The sequence below is a fragment of the Polyergus mexicanus genome, unplaced genomic scaffold (genome assembly GCF_030449975.1).
Source record: "Polyergus mexicanus isolate NDT 795.1 unplaced genomic scaffold, iyPolMexi1.0 SCAF_11, whole genome shotgun sequence".
NCBI classification, from domain to species: Eukaryota; Metazoa; Arthropoda; class Insecta; order Hymenoptera; family Formicidae; genus Polyergus; species Polyergus mexicanus.
In genome coordinates this window covers 7,566,334-7,586,814 of record NW_027223331.1, presented here as the reverse complement: position 1 = coordinate 7,586,814, position 20,481 = coordinate 7,566,334, and the positions used below count along the sequence as shown (strand labels likewise).

Sequence of the window (20,481 nt, the reverse complement as noted above, 5' to 3'; positions counted from 1 at the left end):
TACTGCAGTTTAAAAATCATTGAAATATTGAAGCAGAATAAAAATTTGATGAGTTTTATTAATTACTAATAATAATAATGCATTTCAAGGAATATTTGGATGTCATTCAATTATGGAAAAAATATTATTAAACTTATTATTGAGCATTTTTTTATTATAGCATTTAGTTTTTTGTTGTTAAAAAAAACGAAAGCATAAAAGAGTGATAGACAAAAAGTGAAAGAATATAAAACTTTATTAAAGTTATATTTACTATTCGTTTAAAATTTCTTATAACTGCATAATAGAGTTATTCAGAATTTTAAGCGCGCGAAGACAACATATGCACAGAAACGAAAAGTGATACCAAGCAGTCAAATTGTTATAAATGTAAATTTGTGAAATATTCTCGCGTTGCCGAGAAGGTGTAAGTAACATTTAAGTTAGTCTTTATAATAGCGTTAACCAAATCATCGAAACAATGCTTCTCCTTTCTTCCTTACCTTCAATGTCTCAGCGAAGAAATAACTTTGTTGAACATCGTCTTTTGCTGAATCGACTATGTAAACATTGTTAAGTCCCGTAAATCCTCCAGGCACTCGGCAATGTTTCTCCAGTGCTTGAACTGCCTCCCAACCCCACTCGCGATATTTCGGATCCTTCGTTAGTCGCCACATCACGAAGTACGATTCGAAAGTCTGCGAAAGAATATATTTCATTTTATTGTCTAATAGGTTTTATGTACGTATATATAGTATACACACTGACTTTTTAAATAAAAAAACCAGGAGAGCGGGCTACTTATCTTTTTTAAGCACATATTTTATAATTTGTTATAGATTTGTATATAATTAATTAATAAATAATTAAATAAGAAAATTGAAACAATTTGCGAAGAAATATAAAGTTAATCCTATATATGTCAAAATATTATTTCTCTTCGCGATTAAAAGCGGTTTTCGGTTATGAAATGACTTTTAATGCAAATTTAGTACGAATAAGAACAATTTCTTTTAGGAAAATAAGTTCTTAAGTTAATTCTTAAGTTTCTTCTAGGAATAATAACTGTGATTACGATGCTTTATCAATTCGTGTTAATTTTATTCTTGAATGAGAAAATAGACGACTTGCCTCGGGTCGCAGAATATAATACTTCTCGCCATTCTTCAAGCTTCTCGCCTCATTGTTTTCGATAAAGTGGAAAGCTTCCGGGCCGAGTTTCGTAGCGCTCCTGTCATAGGACTCGTGACACGTGTTGGTCAGACCGGCGGCGATATTCATGTATTTATCAGATAACTCGTTTTCCTGAGTTTTCGCACCCAGAGCAAACATACCGCCTATGAAGTGTACCAATAATATTATCGTTTTTATTAACTTCTTGTTGATTTTTTTCGCTTCTTAGGGATATATCAATATAAAAATAATAATAATTCTGTTTTGTGACGAAAATCGAATAAATAATTTTTGTTATCAATTTCATATCGAGACTTGAATAGTAATCGATTAATATATGAAAACAGAATATATTGTATTTAAGGGGCACTTGTTTATATCTTATTCAAGCTCGATGATTACAATGTTAAAATGGTAATAATAATTGTATTAATTTATACAATATTATACACAACTTACCGGCGAAGCAAGCCAAATGACCCATTTTGTGCTCAAGCCTGTCGTATTTTAAATCCGACACGTATACAAGTTTCCCAGGGGACGTTTTGATCATATGCTCGGTTATGGCTGCTATAGCTTGATCGTACATTTCGCGTGCCTCGACATCCTCCTTGTTCGACTGGATCCAGGCCTTTAGCAGATACTCATAGAAACTGTCGCCGAGCCCACCGAGCGACATATGATCTGTAATTTCCACGAAAATATTTCGGTCATAAGTAAATTTCGTGCGAATTCCATGAGAGCTCGCGACACATTTCTCTGGAAAATCTTCAAGCCAGAGATCTGTATCTTTTTTCTATACATGTATACATTCTTTAGTAGTACAAAATTTTTATGACAATCAGTTTACAATAGCTTTTATATTATAAGAAATTAAAAGTAAAGAATTTTCCGTCGTTATTTTTCGTCTTTAGAAGAAAAATAATAAAATAATAATATTACTTTTATACTCGCAAAAAAGTCTTTAGTGTATCGCCAATTATACTTGTTTTCCATTTCTTTCATGTCGAAGTGAAATTAGAGATTTGCGAATGATTCGTTTATCAAATAAAATAGCTTTAACTTGACTGGTTTAAAAGAGATACTGCTTTAAAATGGACAACAACCGTAATCGCTATGAGATAAAGGAATGTTGGGAAAATCTCTTTGGAAAGGAGAGTCTTGTTATCCGGACTACTTCGGCTACATCTGAGAATGGAGAAACAAAGGGCAAAGACCTTGATTTCTGCCGGGCTAATTCCTAAGGTGCCTTGGGCTAGCTAAGAACATGGTTTCCGCTTTATCTTACAGTTCGTTCGACGAAAGGAAGTGTGGTTTAGCTTTATCTCTTTGATCTTTGATTCTTTGACAGTTAAAAACGTTAGGATGCGCAAGGATGCATAAGTCAGTCAAGCGCCGTAAGATTAAATTTTTGTTAAACGGATCTTAATTATGATTTGGAGATGATAAACTATGTTTCGAAAAAACTTTAATTTTTATTTACAAAAAAGGAACAATGTTACATCTTCTTATAAAAATAAGATATGATCAATAATAGATGTGTGTGTGTGTGTGTGTGTGTGTGTTCGCGGTATACACTTAAAAAGATTAATAATTCAATGAACAAAATTAAATAATTCATTTCTCGATTTATCATCAATTACGTATTGGTATGATAAATTTTATCGGTGAAGTTGCAATCGTAATAATTAAATCAATAAAATATTTGTCGTATTAATTATTGGAATTCTTTAATCCATTATATATTTGTTTAGATATTTCGTTACTCAAAGCCACTTAATTTCATGTTCATCCAAACATTTTTTTTTTCCCTTCCTGTATTTACTGTATGGATGTGTTCAGATGGAGCAGAACCGTGAAAAACGTGGGAAGGATATGCGATGGGGCTAGATACCGAACGGCTTGGATGATATATATCCTCGAGGATCTCGTCATACGTGCAATGAGAAAATATGCAAACGCGGGGGATTTAGAACTTGAGGCAGAGGATGATAAATGCGATATTCAAGATCGGCTATGTGGCGATGACGGCACCGCGGCGGGATATCTTTTCGCGAAGTGACATGAGCCGACGTTATGAGATGCTAAATGGCGAAAAAAAAAGAAAAAAAAAGGAAAAAAAAAGAGGCGACTGAAGGTGTGCGAATTTTTCACCTCGCGACTATACGAAACTATTTTCTCGCGATATAATTGATAGCCGTCAGATTAGAAAACCTATTTCGCGCAAGACGTACTGCTCCACGCGCACCTGAAGATTTATTAAATACGAAATGATAGAGTAATAAATCACCGGGTATATTTATAACTGTCCAGCATCGTTCGATTGAAAGCGAAAGTTCGATATTATTTTCTATTTTTTTTTTTTTTAATATGAATGCATACAAATGCAAGTACTAACGCGATATCACTGCTATATTAAATTGACCAATCACGGTCAAGTATGAGGAGAATAGATGCCGCTTTAAACATTTTCACATAAATAAATATAATGATGCCGAGGACAATAATGCGATTAGATCTCCGTGATATACTATGTTTTCGAAATACTCTTCCTTTGCATCGAATGATTTACAAATATTGCAAATATAAATAATTTACTAAGCAAATTATGCTCTCGCGCGTGTATTATATATGTTGCAAATATATTAATCGAAATGGGATTAATATAGATTACTGTGAGATTCCACTTACGTTGACCCCATTTTCCTGTTCTTGGATGAATATAATTCGGATATAAACCCTTTGGTTTCTCCAGGCTCTTCAAGACCTTTCTCACGTTTTCGACTTTGCTCTTAAACACTGGATTATTCGTTATATCACTCAAGTAGGTGAACTCAAGATGCATCGTTCCGATTTCGGATAAAATACTGCAGCCACTGCTCGCCCAACCGTAATTCTTGCTCCCCTGAAAAATAAGCGTAACTTTCTAGCTCGAATATACAGTGAGATATAAGATGTTTAAACCGATATAAAGGAATAGATCCGACATGGGCAAATATCTTAAATTCAGGACATTTACTTATAAAGTAATACGATAAAACACGTAAGTTCTGTTATAATTGGTAGAAAAAAGATGATGTTAAAATGGTAAAAATAATAATATTTGTGCTAATAGTTCTGTTTTTCATATATTATAAGATCTTTTTAATTTATAAATCTAACACGTGTTAAGAAAAGCTGGAATATATTTATGATACACATACAATTATTCGGTGAATTTATGAAAAGCAAATAAAACGTAATACAAACAATGTAATTTATGAGAGCAGGCAAAAAAATGTTAATTTTTTATGAAAAGAGTTAAGATGTAGAAAAGAATAATATACAAATTTTGTAAAATAAAATTTAAATAAAATTTGATGAGGTTTTAGATATATAATCAAACACCTCTTGCAAAGCGCCGAAAGTCTAAGGAAACAAATAGGTGATTTACTCATCGGATATCGCGAGTACTGTAACGAGAATCGCGAAAATATCATAGAAACATAATCGCTTTATAATTTAAGCCGGTCAATTAATCTGTCCGCTATAATTTCATCGTATGAAATAGATGAGCGCTATGACTTTGATGTATAGTGTATGTTTTCTTTTATTAAAGGGAAGAAGCGAATAAAAATTTCTTATCGCCTAGTATTATTAGATATAAATTTTTTTCTGCTACTATATAAATGTCGTTTGGCATTTTTTCGATCTTGTTATTGTTTCATTTTTGAGAATTCTCTCTATCTTTCTTCTTTTCTCTCACACTATTCAAAATTAATAGAAAATTATGGCGTCCGAAATGGACACTCGTTAAAACTCGCCAATTAATCGCGTTCATTAAGGACGCTAATAGGAATTACGAGGTTATCAAGCGAAGGTCAATCGGAGCACGTGTTTGCACCGATGTAATTAAATCCGACTCTCTCATTTCTCGTTTTCTCCCGTTAACGGCACTTTCACTCTGCGCCAATTTCTTCGATAAGATTGTAAACTGTTACGCCTTTAATTATGCGTATAGTTGTAGAGATCATTTAGCTATCGCGAGCGCGAAATAATTTGTAATAAGTATCACAATAATAATTTTTTCCCTTCTTTATATTTTAATTATAATTATATTTTTCGAAATCGCCCGATATTGTATCTGTCAGTGAACATTATTTTATTTTACTTAATTTTTCTTAGTAACTATAAGTAGCACATAGAGAAATAGCAAAAAAATTTATAAATCCTTGACGTTATTTCATCGAATGATTGAATAATAAAAAAGAAAAAAAAGGAAAATTATTATCTATCGATACGAACGTGAGTATAGCGTAGAGGAAGTCAAGAATCTATCTACCTCTTGCGGCCTCATTATCCATCCAATTAAAAATTTGCATATTAATCGTGCGCCGCTATTTCGACAGACGTGACTTGATAGAATCGTTTCAATTAAAGTACAACATCGTTGCCGTTTACAAGCTTGACAAGAGGCATGCAAAAACGGAAACATACCACGCCCTGGGGTAATCCTTTCTTAAATTATAACCGTGGAAGCAAAAGAGCGATAATTGTACTTTACTTTTGCATCGCATGTTTCATAAGCTAACAGATCAAATGAATTATTCGCATGGTGAGAATTATAGCGAGAAAAATTACGAAAACATGTGAAATAATATATATGATATGTGTAGATCATTAATTAATTGTTTCTTAGAAATTTAAATTAATGTTAAATTATAGTATTAAATTTAATTTGTAAAAATCTCATACGACATTTATAATATGTATCTAGTTGCTCGCTTTGTATAAAAAATTCAAGAATTTTATTTCAGTGGAAGTTTGTGGATTATTTTTTGTCATCGTCTTTTTAACTTTCAACATCAAATACAATAGCTCGATAATAAAAACAATTTCGCGAATAAAATTTCTTCTTTCGATTTATTTTTTAAATATCAATTTTAATAATATTAAAACAGATATCGGTAGTTTTCATACACTCTGTACATTACATATCCGTGTAATTTTTCTTCTTTTATTCTTCAATACAGCAAATGAATAAGTCTTTATTTTTCCGAGAAACGAAGTTAATATCAAGGTACATCGAACCCATCTCTTGACACGTTGACGTGAGCATTGGCGAATTATGGATAACGAAAAGCCGCGCTTACCCCAGTATGAAGGTTGATGAGGGAATGAGGAATTCCGGTTTCCGTCTGGAAGGCAGGCAGCATCCGTTCGCCGAGCTGCGCCGCTTTATCCCGGAACATTACATCCCCCGTGAGAGCGTAACAGGCGAGCAGGCTTCCCATGAAACGAATATTGGTCTCAAACAGCGATATTTCGGAGTTCTGAAACAATGCAAAACGAGCAAAGTGTTCGAATTAATAATACGCTGATCGTTTATTGGATGGAAAAATTTAACTTATTACACGTTGCACACACACACACATTCATCTTTTCGTACAAAACCGATTATTATAATATTAAAGACGCATCCGCGCTAACGGAGTAAAATAATATGTACATATATTTTTTAATGCCTCTTTTTTTAAATTCACAATTACAAATGCAATTTCTAAATGTTCTTAAATATTTATCGCATCATAAATGTTTAAAGTGCGCTAATAATTGTTTCTCGTTTCAATATTAATAAAATATTTTCTTCTTTTATGTAAAATCATCTAATATTGAAGAGAAACAAATTAGTAAAGCGCCAGAAGCAGCTCTGAAATACACGGTAATTCGATATCTTAAAGTTATAAGCAAGGTGATGTAAGAAAAAAAATGAAACAAATGCGCAATAGTTGAATGTGTAAAAAATATACAAAATGTAAAAATTATAAAATATAAATGTTCAGCAAACTTGAACAAGTTGCAGTTGCGACAACTCGTCGTGCATCATCCAAATGACACAATACGACAGATCGTACTATTTGTATGATTGAATCATTTGTGAAATAGTAAAATATATATATATATATATAAAACTTTTTCTTTTTTTCAGTTTATTATTTTTTAATGATTTTTTCAGTTTATTATTTTTTAATGATAGTGTATGTGCTATTTTCGAATTTGATTAATGGTTTTTAATAATTATGAATTTGCATAAAAAAGAAATAAAGTACTCGAAAATATAATTTTCAAGATTGTATGAAAGATACTTTCTTTTTTAACAAAAGCACAATTAGATAGGTCAGTAGTTATGTGGATTCCATGACACGTTTTACGACACTGTACAAAAATTTTAAATAGCAGAAATAAAGGGGACAACACACGCGCATTCTATATGCAAATCCGGTATAAACGTCAGAATAACTCGGTTAAAGATGTAGCAACTATCTTACCTAAATGCTTCCTGCAGTCAAAGCATCTCATCGTCATTTAAAACTAGCTATCCGTATAATTTCCGCAATATTCTCGGTTATGTTCTTCGCTTATTAGTCAGATGAAAGGCCTGGCATTTCTGAACATTGGCGTTCCAACTCGTAGAGACTCCGTGGAATTCGGGATAAATGAAATATGCAAGTGTGATCATACAGAATTAACTTCAAAATTATGTTTGTAAATATCGACATTAGCAGTCAAAGTCGATCAAAATGAAAGAACATATCTAGATATAAAATGAAAGTTTCAAAAAAGAACGCTCTCGCGTTACGTTGTATATATGTTGCGTTCAAAATTATATCATTATACACCCTTTTAATGATCAATTTAAAATTACATGCATACATGTTACGCAATAAAATAACAAAATAAAATAAATTCTTCGCATAAGATACTAGTTGCATATTCGTTAAACATTTAATATTTGTTCTATGATTAGGAGAATTTGAAAATACTCACAGGCGCAAAACCATAGAGATAAGAACGTGTGGTGTATGAAAGCGGGTAAATTGGCGTTGTTCTCACGTTTGCAAGGTATTGTGCCGCTAATTGACAGTTATGATGCACGGTGTGATAGGAAGTACCGTGGGAAGTTTGTAAGCGATACATTTACGCGTCGATTATACTCTAGAATTAAATATTTCTTGTCAACTTTAAATTACACTTTAGATAGGTTTTCTATGAAAATTTTCTCTGCAAAATTTCTTTATTATATTATATTTATATAATTAACCAAATTAACAGTTTATTTATCAGTTGATTTATCATATTTATATAATTAATCTTACTTGATTTGCAATTTATTATTTTCGATAAAAATTATTGTCATATTTGAAAATATTTGTACGCGAGAGAGTATTGTATACATAAAATGGATAGATATGTATATACGAAATACAATAGAATAATATATATAAATGAGTAAATGAGTTAAAAAATCTTTAAGACAATTTTTAATATCCTTATAATGTAAAGAAAAGTTTATTATCGCGTCAATAATACTGCAATAAGATATACGTTTATCCTTATAAAAAGTCGTATATCTGCGCTTTTCAATTAAAATGATAGTGATTTTCATTAATTTTCGTTATAAAAAAATTGCGATAAATATCGATTATTATATCGAACATTTTAAAAACACGTTAACTTATTAATGAAGTATATTTACTGGAAAATTAATTATAAATACTAGATGTTAGAAGAGAATGGTTCGTTAAATTTCTTTTGCGCGCACATATATATACACACACACACACACAACAGAAATATCTTAGCATCTTTCAAAAAAAAAAAAAAAAAAAAAAAAAAAAAAAAAAAAAAAAAAAAAAAACGTGGCTTTTATATTAACAGGCCGATCTTCGGTTTATAAGGTCGTTAGCTTCAAAGGATGTTACTGGCTATTGCGTGTTGTGTTGTACATCCTTTCCGGTTCATCAGGCGTGGCTGATTGACTTGCTTACCTAGCACTTGATGACGCTGCATTTTTATCAAGTCTGCCCTTCGTTAAGGAGCAGATGCTCGGATAACGTATATCCAGAACCCGCTTTTGACGATAAAATTTTAAAATGTGAAATTAGATAATTTTGCAAGCATCTTTCATAAATATTACAAAAGAGATGTAGACGAAAATTAAGAGAGATGCTGATATATATATTTAATAATTGATGCGTTTAAATATAAAACACAATGCCATCTCCCTTTTTTTTTCTTTCTTATCCTTCCTTTCTGTCTTCTTCGTTTTCTTTTTTTCGACTATCTTTCCCTTCCCGTTTGCGGCAACATATATCTCCTCTCATGCTCGACTTAACGTTATTGTTAATAATGATAATAAATTAAGTTTTAATGAAACTGTTATATGTTTCGTGTGATTGCATTGATATTCGCAATCGCGTGTATACGCGATATAATCCAGTTTACCTCTCTTGGATTCGTGTACATGCGTAACATAGTGTACGAATCCGATGAACCGTCGGTGTTTCACACGCGAATCTTTGATTACCTACAGTGACCTCCTACACTATTACCGCTTCAATTCAGATGTTCGAAACATTGCGTGTCGAATGATCCTAAAACTCCGCCGGCAATTAGTGTTGAACAAGCACCATTGCAGCTCTCTCTCTCTCTTTTTACCTTTTTCTCTCTATGTTATTCATTGTAATATTCATTCGTTGAATTTTTTTTATCAGAATGCAATAATGAAAGTAAAAGTTTATGTCTTTAGATTGAATGTATTGTAATTTAAAATTCAGCAAATCATTAAAGATTTTATGTTCACAAAAAAACCCAGTGTCTAGGAATGTATTGATACTTGACCAATTGCCTTTTAGAATCAAAATCTTAGATATATATGCTATCTAATAACTTGAGAGTTTAAGAAAACTCATATAATAATATAATAATTAAAAGATAATAAAATTTCTTCCTATTTGCCTCGTAATTTATGGCGTTATATTCAATATAATATCGCAGAAATATTCTATTTGTTGCACTAGAGCAGAAGAAATTGCGTTGGCTATAGATACAAATTTTGCGAAAAAAGAGCGCTTTCGCGTCGCAGCTCTGTTATTTCACGGCTCTCCGATCCGATCGCGATCTCACCGATCCCGGAGGTGGAGTCGTCGGTTGAAATAAAGTCGGACAAGAAGCCGGGTTCTCTGTTAGACGTCACGCTATTTTCCACTAGCTCAGCGGCGCGTCGGAGATCCCGGACCCTCTTATAATCTCACTCACCCCGTCCTCGTGCTACTTTGCAGACGCGTCGTCAGTTCTCGCTATCACCCTACGTATCTCTTTGCGTTACAATAAGGCCGATAAGGTACGGATACTTCGGTGTGAAATGTAATCACGGCCTTGTAAATCGCTGCTCGTTTATCTTGCCATGTCGAGAAGACAATCGTCGGTTCGGCACACGATGAAATCGCAATGCACACGGTAATTTCCTGACATCGTGTCGATTTTTACGAAGGAGAAGTGTTTCTCAATTATTGCATTCTATGCGTTCGACGAAAAGGCTGTTAGACGATATCCTCGACTCGGAGAGTAAAGGAATTACGATTACGATCCTCGTTTTCGAGTATGACTGTCGTGAACGAAAATGGGTCGAGGCAAACCGAGCGAAAAGCATGGTGAGAAGCGAGGTCAATTGCTTGAAGAGGGTTGTTTAAAGGGATAATAGAGTCACGGTTGGAACAGACGGGTGAATCAGGTGTTGATGTAATCTGAAATCGTTGCACAAACGAAAATTGAAATCGGAGATATTTTAAAAATATCGAAACTCTCTTAAACTTTACGTCTATGACAACATATTTTTCTAATAACTATAACTTCGAAACTTTTATATAGATTGCAAAGTTATCTCGTTGTCTGTTACATGGAATAAAATATTGAAAGTTTCTAAAAATTTGCATTTGTGAGAAAAAAATCGATGAGATAAAATCAAAAATTAATCGAGTGATAATTAAATTTGAGAAAAATACGATTAAATATCGCGCAAATAACATTTTATGAAGATCATTTGTTGAATCAAGAAAGCACAGAAAAGGAAGATACGTGAAAAAGCGAAAATTGAGTTTTGCAATAATATTTCTCGCGAAATCTTCAAATATATTGTAGAAAAAATATAAATTTATAAAATAACAATTTTTATCCTTTCACGTAATAAAGATTAAATGATCTTATAGAAATAATGCGAAACTAGTATAACGATTCGAGAATACTGTTGGATGTGCAATTAAGAAAAAAAGGGAAGAAAGTAAGAAAATAAAGCCACATAAGTAACATAAACAAGTAACATAAGGTCTCGTAAATGTAATATGACCTTAAGCACAGGTTACTGTTTGGCCTTGCAACCGCATCACTCGCAAAAGTTGTACAACTTTAGAGTGAAATTACATCGCAGACTAGAATGCACGTTAACGTAGCGAACAAAGAGATCTCCAGACATTTCCAAAGCGCCATAATTTCTGCTCATTCATCTTCTATTATCTATTATATATATATATATATACATATATACATAAAAAATGTCAAGCATTATAATGTTGACATGTGTAAAATGCTTGTGGTTTTATAAAAATTTTCAGAAGAGTGCGCATTCAAGAAAAAACTTTTTTATACAATCGTTGGAATAGATTCGGCGATATAAAAAATATTAAACTGTTGGAATAGTAATATTTTTGAGGTCACTTTTAATTTCTATCAAGATTTAGATAATCAAATCGAGATAAGACGGATATTGCTAATAGTTCTATTTTTCCAGTTCTAGTGATATTTTAATTTCTCTTTCACAGATCAACTGTTTAAAAAGGAAATAAAAAAAGCGAAATGTAATCATCGGCCGCGGTTATGTAGCTATATTAGACGAAACATGTTATAAACTCGGGAGAATCGTTCGCGTGCTTTTGTGCCACTTGTAAAGGCAACTTGTACAAGACTACAGTTCAGCAGATAGTCACGGAAGCACCCACGCGAGTAACAAGTTTCGACACGCCTTTATACACGCTCCACTTTTGCTGGAATTCTGTGCGATAGTTCGACCTCCGTCTAGGTCTTGTCTCGATGCGGGAGATTACAGAGAAATTTTCCTAGAAAGGGATTCCTTTATCTTGGAAAACTGCCACAGGGAAGAAAAAGTGCCTTTTTTTATGCGCGCACTTGCGATAAGAGTTGCATCGCCAGGTTGACGAGGGGATGAAATCCCCTCAGAATTTTGAATTAATCCTTTTGAGATGTCTCGGTTTTTTCTCTCTCTCTATTTACTTAATATATATATATATATATATATATATAAAAAAAACGGTGAGTCATCAAAATATCGCGAGAAATTAGAATAATTAAAGTTAAAAAGTTTTATTTGTAAATGTAATTGAAGTAATGATACAATACGTGTATATAGTTAAAGTTATTATACTATAATTTTAAACTTTTTATATATATCTTACTGCAATTTGCGAGATCCGAATTTCGTTATTTAATATTCTTGTCGAACACTAAATTGAGAAAATCTTGACGCATTATGCACGATCCATGTCCGACAGTCTATCCTTTACAATGCAACCGCACATTTATTACACAAAGGATAAGACGGAGGAGATTTTGACGGAAGAAAACGTATTTAACGAGACTAGTAGAGAAATGTACTAAGAGATCGTAGATCTCTCGAATGGTAAACTGAGGGGATTGAAAGAAAGACGAACTTTCGTCTGTTATTCGTCATCTCAATCGTATTGTAACAATATCATCAAAGACATAGCTTTATATATGACTTTTAATCTTCTTTATATATTTATTTGATATCGTATGTTGTCTTTTATATTCTTATGTTTCTCTTACTATTCTCATTTTATTTCATTAAACACAACAAATTCTTATATTAAAATAAATGAAAATTTGGTATCAATATTGTTGAAACAACTACATAAACAAATGTGTATAAGAGTATTGTTTAAGCATATAATATATGCTTGAAATTAATTACGGAATTAGGATATCTAATGACGTTGTCGTGTGGTTTAGATCATAATATATTACATTTATTAAGATATATTCCATTAACAAGATTAATTTGCCTTATATATAAGTTTTATGAGTTTTTAAAGAATTTAAATATAAGTTCTGAATGATCTTTATTTAACAATTTGATTTGATTCGCGTATCACTTTTATTTTCTATCTTCTATAACTCTATTACTTTCATTTTCCATCTTGTGTATTATGGTCTATAATAATTTATATCGAATTATTTCTATTTTATTTATTAAATAATCTCTTAAATTATAAATAATAATAAATGTATTTTCTAACTTGTTCCAAATTAATGCTACGTAAGTTAAAGCTTAATTAAAGCTAAAAGGAAACATCGTAAAATAAAATATGAAAAGCGATTGATAAACAGCTTTGATGATCGAATTATATATTTAAATTTTAATTCTTATAAAGCGCTCATTGAGTTTAATTAACACTCGAACAGATTAGGATTGCGAATGAATTCAACATGCTATTAGACAAATAGTTAGCCGACAAGTGAAATCACGATTTACGACAAAACCCCTCCGCAGATTAAAGCGATCGAGACGGTTGATCGTCCGTCGCGTGCTCTCGAAATGTATCTTTTAAATCGTAAACCGTAATCTTTGATTAAAATAACAGGCTAAGTGTCCAAACGTAACGTTTTATGTTTTTCGTGTGCGTTTTAAATAGCTGACTTTTTTTTTATGTAATAAAATCTTATGTTACAAAATGATTTTGATATCGATCGAATAAGATTAATCAAGTCTGAACTACTCAAGCTATTTGCCTTGATTATTTAAAGAAGTATTATAACTCGTTTCTTTCAATTCAATAAAACTAATTAGAATAAAAACGATATGAATACAATTGGATAATAAGTTCCTAAATATTCAAAGATGTGAGTTTCTATTTAACACAAAAACAGCTTCCTCCACAAAAATATTTGTCGATTATTTAACACGTCTATTTTGTAATTATGAGTGGCGTCTAGAATAAATTACCATACAATATGATAGCGACGCGTTGATGAGCTGCAAAAAGATATGTATGGCTTGTAAAGAAAAATACAGAGCTTTTATATTCTTCACGCATCTCCTCGCCTTTTACCGTAGCAAAGCCTTCCAAAGATGGCAAAAATACACAACGGATGCTCAGTGTGGTACTTTTCATACTTCTATGCATCATGAGCAAGAGACATTTTTGCGTGTATAGTGGAGTCGCGTACCATCGAGTGCTGCATCTGCGCATGAGATGTTTTAGATTAATCCGTATTGTGTAATCTCTATTGTGTGTATGATACACTTTAGATAAATATTTAAATATCTTTCTTTTATTTTAGCACTTACATTTTTTTAAATACGTTGTTGCTGTGATCTATTATTTGTTGGCCAATGTAGTTGTTGAGGAACATATAGCAGAAATGGCAAATAATGAACCCAAACGTTATGATTATGTTAGAGTCCCTAGTATCTGCCATAATGTATTCACAAAACTATGGAGATTATAACTTTTAAGAATTGTCATATGATATTAAAGATACAATTGTTTGTTTTAAAGACTTACATAATACAGATTAATACTTAACACTGCCACGCCTATAGGAATTATGAACAAGTGGACAGTTTCATAAATGGATTTCATAGAATCGACGAATCTTGAACAGTAGTCAAATTGTAATGTAATTTGAAAACTTGATGTTCAGAAAATAATTCTTATAAAAGAATATTCGTATGAAGAAATTAACACTTTTTCCATTATATTATACAAAAGTATAGAAACACAAAATATACGAGATATATTTCTCATTTAGTGATGTATAATAATAATATATTTAATGATATATATTTAATTTTTCCTATATATATATATTATTTATTTAGAGTTTGAGATATATATTGTATATATATATATATATATATCTTAAGCTCTTCTTTTAAATGATTAGAAACTGCATTAATGTAAATTTGAATACAAAATAGTATTTTATTATGAAATAATTCTTTATATTTTTAAAAATTAATATAAAAGAAAAAATTTATAAATTTTAATACCCACTTGATGCCTCTTAAATGGCTATCGATAGCTTTCGCGATGCTTTTATAAATGTCAGACTTTTTTGAAATAGCTAATGATTTCATTTGGCTTCTATTTACAATGCATTCAATTCGATAACTGGAAGAATTCAATTATGTCATCGCGTATCGAAAACAAGATATCGCTTTTCAGAAATCCAATATCCTGATTTCGATACGCGATAAATTTATAACCACTTTTAAGAATTCACATTTACCTGGTGATCTGAAACATTGCGCATGCATGTTGTGCACACATCATAGCGAGCGTATCTAAAGCTATCAATATGGTAGCACCAATGAAGCCTATCAGAATCAGGTAAACTGTTAACAAATAAATGTATTTCTTCTGATTGATAAAATATTCCATCGTGTTCGGAAAATTCCATGATTGGCGCGATTCGTTCAAAGGTATCACGATGTCAAGAATATTTGGCCAATAAAATGTTAACATGCACAGAAATATCATTGTGTATGTCAATACTATAACAATCCAGGCATTTTTCTTAATTTAATTTAATTTTGTTCCAATTCCGTAATCGTATGAATTAATGTTTCGCAATTCTTCTAATATGACTCACTTATCATAATGAATGTGAAACGTTTTCCGATGTTAGCGCGTTTGTGCATAATTTTAAGTTCCTCTTTCTCCTTTAAAGAATCCCAATCGTATCGTATTTGTTCCATAAGATTTTTTGCCTAAGATGAGATATCAATGATCGATGTATTTTAATTGTATTTGAGGGAAAATTATGTCTAAATTTATAGAACATATTTCATCACCATTGTTAGCAATTAAGTTCGTTGTTTATAAACTTACTTTATTGCTTTTAAAAAATATAGTAAAATATTTAATTATATAAAGTAATATTGGGCCAATAAATGAATAAACTTTTAAATAAGTATCCATGCTGTATTCCTTATTAATCAATACTGTCAGCTGAAATTAATTTTTTACCGACCATTAATGGAATTTGCACTAATATTTACATAATATATAATAAAAATTAGATTGTAATGTTTTTGTGAGTGTGATATTAATGTTTAATTTAAGCATTGAGCTATGAAATATTGTCGCATAAATTAAGGGAATCAATATTCAAAGTATTATAAATGAAAATGTATATCCTGTTCACGCGTTAGAGGGAAATTAATAATATTAATTTATCAAATGCCAAAAGTAAATTGCTAAATAAATTGGAAAATAATACTATATAATATATTAATGACATATTAATAATGTAAAACGCACAAATTCATTAAACAATTAAAGAAATAAATATATTAAGAAATAAATACAGTAAGCAACTAGTTTTAAACAGATACCGTAACATCTTGAATCAATATTTATCAATTGATTGATCATAAATGACAAACCTGAAAAATAATACCAGATATAAAAAAGAGAGACAAAAATATGCAACAAACATAGTTCGAACATCGTGTATAATATGGCCATAGACCAAGACACGTTAACATTATTCGATGAATTCTGTAATAGCAACTTCCAACAAAGTTCATGTTTACGCGACACGATCGAAATACTGTTCCGTCGACTGAACTTTTCAGAGAGATTCTCGTCCTCGCAAAAATTTCTTTTATATCGTAACGTACTTTTTTTATGAAACCGGGAATTATAGACGGATTAAATGTAATCTTCAAATAGCGAAGAATAACGTAGAAATTATCGATAGTTTATCAACGAAACGATTTTATCGTCATTATATTATAGACTAACGGAAGAAAGTAACATACGCGCTTTCTTGAATTATATATAAATAATACATCATCGCTGGTGATGCAGGCGTTTGATGGAAGAGAGAGAAATGAAGGGTAATAACATACATAATTTTCTGTATTTTTTTCCGGCGCAGGCGCTTTACATTCGATTTTTGTCAACGGAATCGTCTGCCTTTATTTCTTTATGCCTGCGTGAAACCATTGCGTTAGTCACTTTCAATGAAATAATAGTAATAAAAAAATTTATTATTTCGCAATGTTCTTGCGAATATAATTGACAACCCGATAGTAATTATCGTGCGGAAGAAGATTAGCTGAAGAATTAACAAATGATGCCGGTAATAAAACATTTGTATTTCATTTTTTATACAATTACGAACAATTTATTAGATCAATTGCTTTTGTGTATTACTATTTTTATTACTATATTTATACTTGCAACAAACATATCACAACAATTCGTGAAGTTCTAAGTGTTCAGACGGTTAACGATTAACCGTATTTCATGTGGGGAGAACGACGATTAATGGATGGAGAAGATCACCGTGAAATATGAAATTGACGTGCTCGTAAGCTAGAACAGAAATTTTAATTTAGAAAATTTAAAGTAAATGTGTTTTTGACAAAAAGGTTATTATAAGTGCTGGTGCTTTACCGTGGCGAATCCTTTGAATGACGGAATGAACATACCACCAATGACGAACGAAGAATGCTGCATGCCCCTTTGCATCACAAGCAGCAATAATTTTTGCGCTTTCAATGGTGCAACATACCACTTTGTATTATATCTGTGCAAGTTACCAACAGAAAATTCTTATTGAAAACTGCGTGCTGAAGATTTATTCTCTTTTCTAATATATACGTTACTCACGTTCTGTAAAAGATATGGCCGCTATGATCGATTACTTCCTGTCCTATATAATTGCAGAAAAACATATACCAAAAATGACCAATGATGAACAGAATGCTAACGATCAGCTCGTAATATTCCTCGGTCATTATTAGCTGAGAAAGCTGTGAGAGTGACAAATAATAATAAATTGCTTTCGCGAGGAATAAATATGTTTTATGTATTACGGATAATGCAGATGCTCCGTTTCGACACATTTGATCAAAAAATAATACATTAATTATTCTCAGTTTCATTATCAATAAGTATATATCAATGATTACTCACACGATAAAGATTAATACTTAGCGACAAAACTCCTAACGGTAACAATAAGCTATACGCCCATTGGAAACTTGCGCTCAACATTTCTACAAACCTTGGATGCAGAATACATGCAACGATGCAGAATAAATAAATATAAATGCAAATACACACACATACACGCATATATATCTAATGTTGTCAATTACATTTACTGACGATTCGTATGATTTCTCGTATGGAATTTTATAGTTTATATGTAATTTTGTGGGTAATAATTGAAGAATTCGAGCAAAAATCGCACTTTGCAAAAAAAGAAGGTTTCAATCAAAAATTAATCATTAATTACATACTTGGTTGCTCTCCTGTACATATTGACCGCACTGATTATCTTTTCGCATACGATTAAACTTCTTTCGGCAGAGGACGTAACATTTTGTATCGTGTTCTTATGCAGTGCCCGTTCTATGCGATAACTAAAATTGATAACGTGTGTGTTTGCGGACTCTATTAATATCAATTATTTCGTTTTTTAAAATCTGAAACGTTGCTTTACTTGGCTATTTGGAATAATCCACATGCATGTTGCATATACAACATACTAAGCGTCTCGGTCGCTGCCACTGTAGTTAGTCCACACAAAACGATCAGAAATATGTGTAACAAAAGCGGAGTAAAATATTTTTGTTGATCCATAAAATATTCAACCTTGATAGGTAACCGTCGTGAGCGAGATAGATTTGCAGTCGTTGCTATGTCCAGAAGAAAATTCGATAAAAACTGCACCAGAATAAAACCGAATATAGATAGATAAATGAACACTGCAATGGTTGAAGAATCGTTAATGAATGAAGCGCGTGAAAAAAGAACTATTCGAGATGCTGCTTACATGTCGTAATCAATGTGATGAATCTTCCAAAAGCCCAGTATTTTTTTATTATTTCGATTTCCTGCGCGCTGCTTAATGCATTCCAGTCACGCCGCACTTGTTTCATAAGACCTCGCATCTAAGTTCAACGACAATGATTATTCATCAACTTTTATCGAGAAAAAATGCGTTTGATATCGCGAATACATCTACCTTCTTTATATTTAAGCAAAGAACGTTATACTTTAACGTATAAGCTAACCATGGGATACTGTATGCAAGAACTTGTAGAAGAAGATTCGAGCTATACTCTGTTGTGATGAAAGTCGTTAGCTGAAAGTGATATTTCTCTGCAGCTATTATTACTTTTACGTTAAAGTTATCGATCATTTTTCTCGCCGAAATAATTTCCAAGGATATATAAACAAATACAAATACAAAACACAAAAATTTTAATTGTTAATTTTTCTTTTAAACTTTGTATATATGTTATTGTAACGATGACGAAAAAAATGTGTCATGCATTTTATAAGGTAAGAATAGTAATATATTCTCCGCTTTATAGCATATATATACCCCGTTTCTAATTTTTATATTAAATATTATCCACAAAGAAAATTAATTAATCGAATATACATATTAACTATAAGAGAGAAGATATTGTCATACCTGAAATACTACGCTCGACATAAGTATTACAGTCGTAAATGCTATTACAATATGCCTGAAACTAGAGTTTTGATAAGGCCACAAACCAACACATAGTAACAGAATTCTATTAATCGTGTAGTAACTATTCGCCATGCAATCCTGCCATTTCGGTTCAAATGTTGTGACACATTTGTGCTGAACTTTATTTCTCCAGTCACCTCTTAGATTCGGCATTTCGATTGCATATTACAATACCGCATTTTCGCGATTTCGAAATAATGTGCAAATATCGTGCAAATTCTTATAATAATATAGATGCAAATTATAGTATTATCTTATATCTTATATAGCTGTACCGTCTATATCTATAATAGAACGTTGGATGAAATGTTATTAATCTCTCCGGCACAATAAACCGATTAAATATCATTTCCCGGCTGTATGCATTTGATGTTTCATCTCTCGACGCGTGTTTTATCGACGCAGGCGCAATTGTAAAATCGCATTCGCATATTCTTGATGTCTCTTCATTCCTATTCGAGACGCGGTACGTTACGCTTGCTTTTCTCACGGTGCTGAAATAGTGCGAATGTATTAACGTTACAGGAGAATAATTTAAGAAACGTTGCTATACGATTATAATTATCGAAACGTAGTGATTTGTGTGTTCGATGAACATCATTAGAAGCTATTTTAAATTAGATCTAAAAAAATTATGAATTAGTATAATAATTTATCTTTGATTGAAAAAAGCTGCAACATTTATGCAAGCGGGAAAGGAGCTTCGCCTCTCGGAATATTTAAATGTTTGATAAGAAAAATATTATATTAGTGTCGGGACATTACTGTAGCGAATCCCCCTAATAACAGAACGAAAAAGCCATCAACGACGGTCGTGTAATATCACATGCTCCTTTGCATCACAAGCAGCAGCAATTTTTACGCACTTTTACGATCTCAACGGAGCCATGTATCATTGCACGTTGTATC

General features: G+C 31.7%; 3 protein-coding genes and 1 long non-coding RNA gene across 11 annotated transcripts in view; 1 reads left to right on the top strand and 3 right to left on the bottom strand.

Moving 5' to 3' along the window:
- Alpha-man-ia (alpha-Mannosidase class I a) overlaps positions 1–20,481 on the bottom strand; it is a 348,789-nt gene that overhangs the window by 4,119 nt on the left and 324,189 nt on the right. Inside the window, exons 4-8 of the mRNA XM_070303787.1 lie at positions 6,285–6,464; positions 3,844–4,057; positions 1,612–1,836; positions 1,111–1,316; positions 483–677 (exon numbers count right to left, since the gene is read on the bottom strand). Of these exons, the coding sequence (XP_070159888.1) occupies positions 483–677; positions 1,111–1,316; positions 1,612–1,836; positions 3,844–4,057; positions 6,285–6,464 (1,020 nt within the window). The remainder of the gene's footprint in view (positions 1–482; positions 678–1,110; positions 1,317–1,611; positions 1,837–3,843; positions 4,058–6,284; positions 6,465–20,481) is intronic.
- The window catches only part of LOC138937470 (uncharacterized), an 82,474-nt gene that overhangs the window by 11,842 nt on the left and 50,151 nt on the right, over positions 1–20,481 (top strand). The gene's annotated exons all lie outside the window — the stretch shown is intronic.
- Positions 13,310–17,008, bottom strand: LOC138937706 (odorant receptor 24a-like). Of its 5 annotated transcripts, XM_070304228.1 has the most exons (9): positions 16,457–16,729; positions 15,900–16,019; positions 15,661–15,778; positions 15,298–15,562; positions 15,063–15,179; positions 14,571–14,661; positions 14,354–14,499; positions 14,115–14,247; positions 13,310–14,038 (listed from the first exon to the last, which is right to left on the bottom strand). In XM_070304228.1, exons 1-9 carry the CDS (start codon positions 16,598–16,600, stop codon positions 13,982–13,984), a joined length of 1,191 nt encoding a protein of 396 aa, XP_070160329.1. In that variant the 5' UTR covers positions 16,601–16,729; the 3' UTR covers positions 13,310–13,981. The 5 variants fall into 5 exon arrangements, with proteins under 5 accessions (XP_070160329.1, XP_070160332.1, XP_070160328.1 ...); XM_070304231.1 differs by lacking the exon at positions 16,457–16,729 and adding an exon at positions 16,925–17,008 and having other exon boundaries at positions 13,965–14,247; XM_070304227.1 differs by having other exon boundaries at positions 13,965–14,247.
- Positions 17,228–19,780, bottom strand: LOC138937463 (uncharacterized). Its single transcript, XM_070303780.1, has 9 exons — positions 19,510–19,780; positions 19,054–19,173; positions 18,862–18,979; positions 18,529–18,793; positions 18,326–18,448; positions 17,997–18,087; positions 17,691–17,833; positions 17,475–17,607; positions 17,228–17,393 (listed from the first exon to the last, which is right to left on the bottom strand). Exons 1-9 carry the CDS (start codon positions 19,723–19,725, stop codon positions 17,343–17,345), a joined length of 1,260 nt encoding a protein of 419 aa, XP_070159881.1. The 5' UTR covers positions 19,726–19,780; the 3' UTR covers positions 17,228–17,342.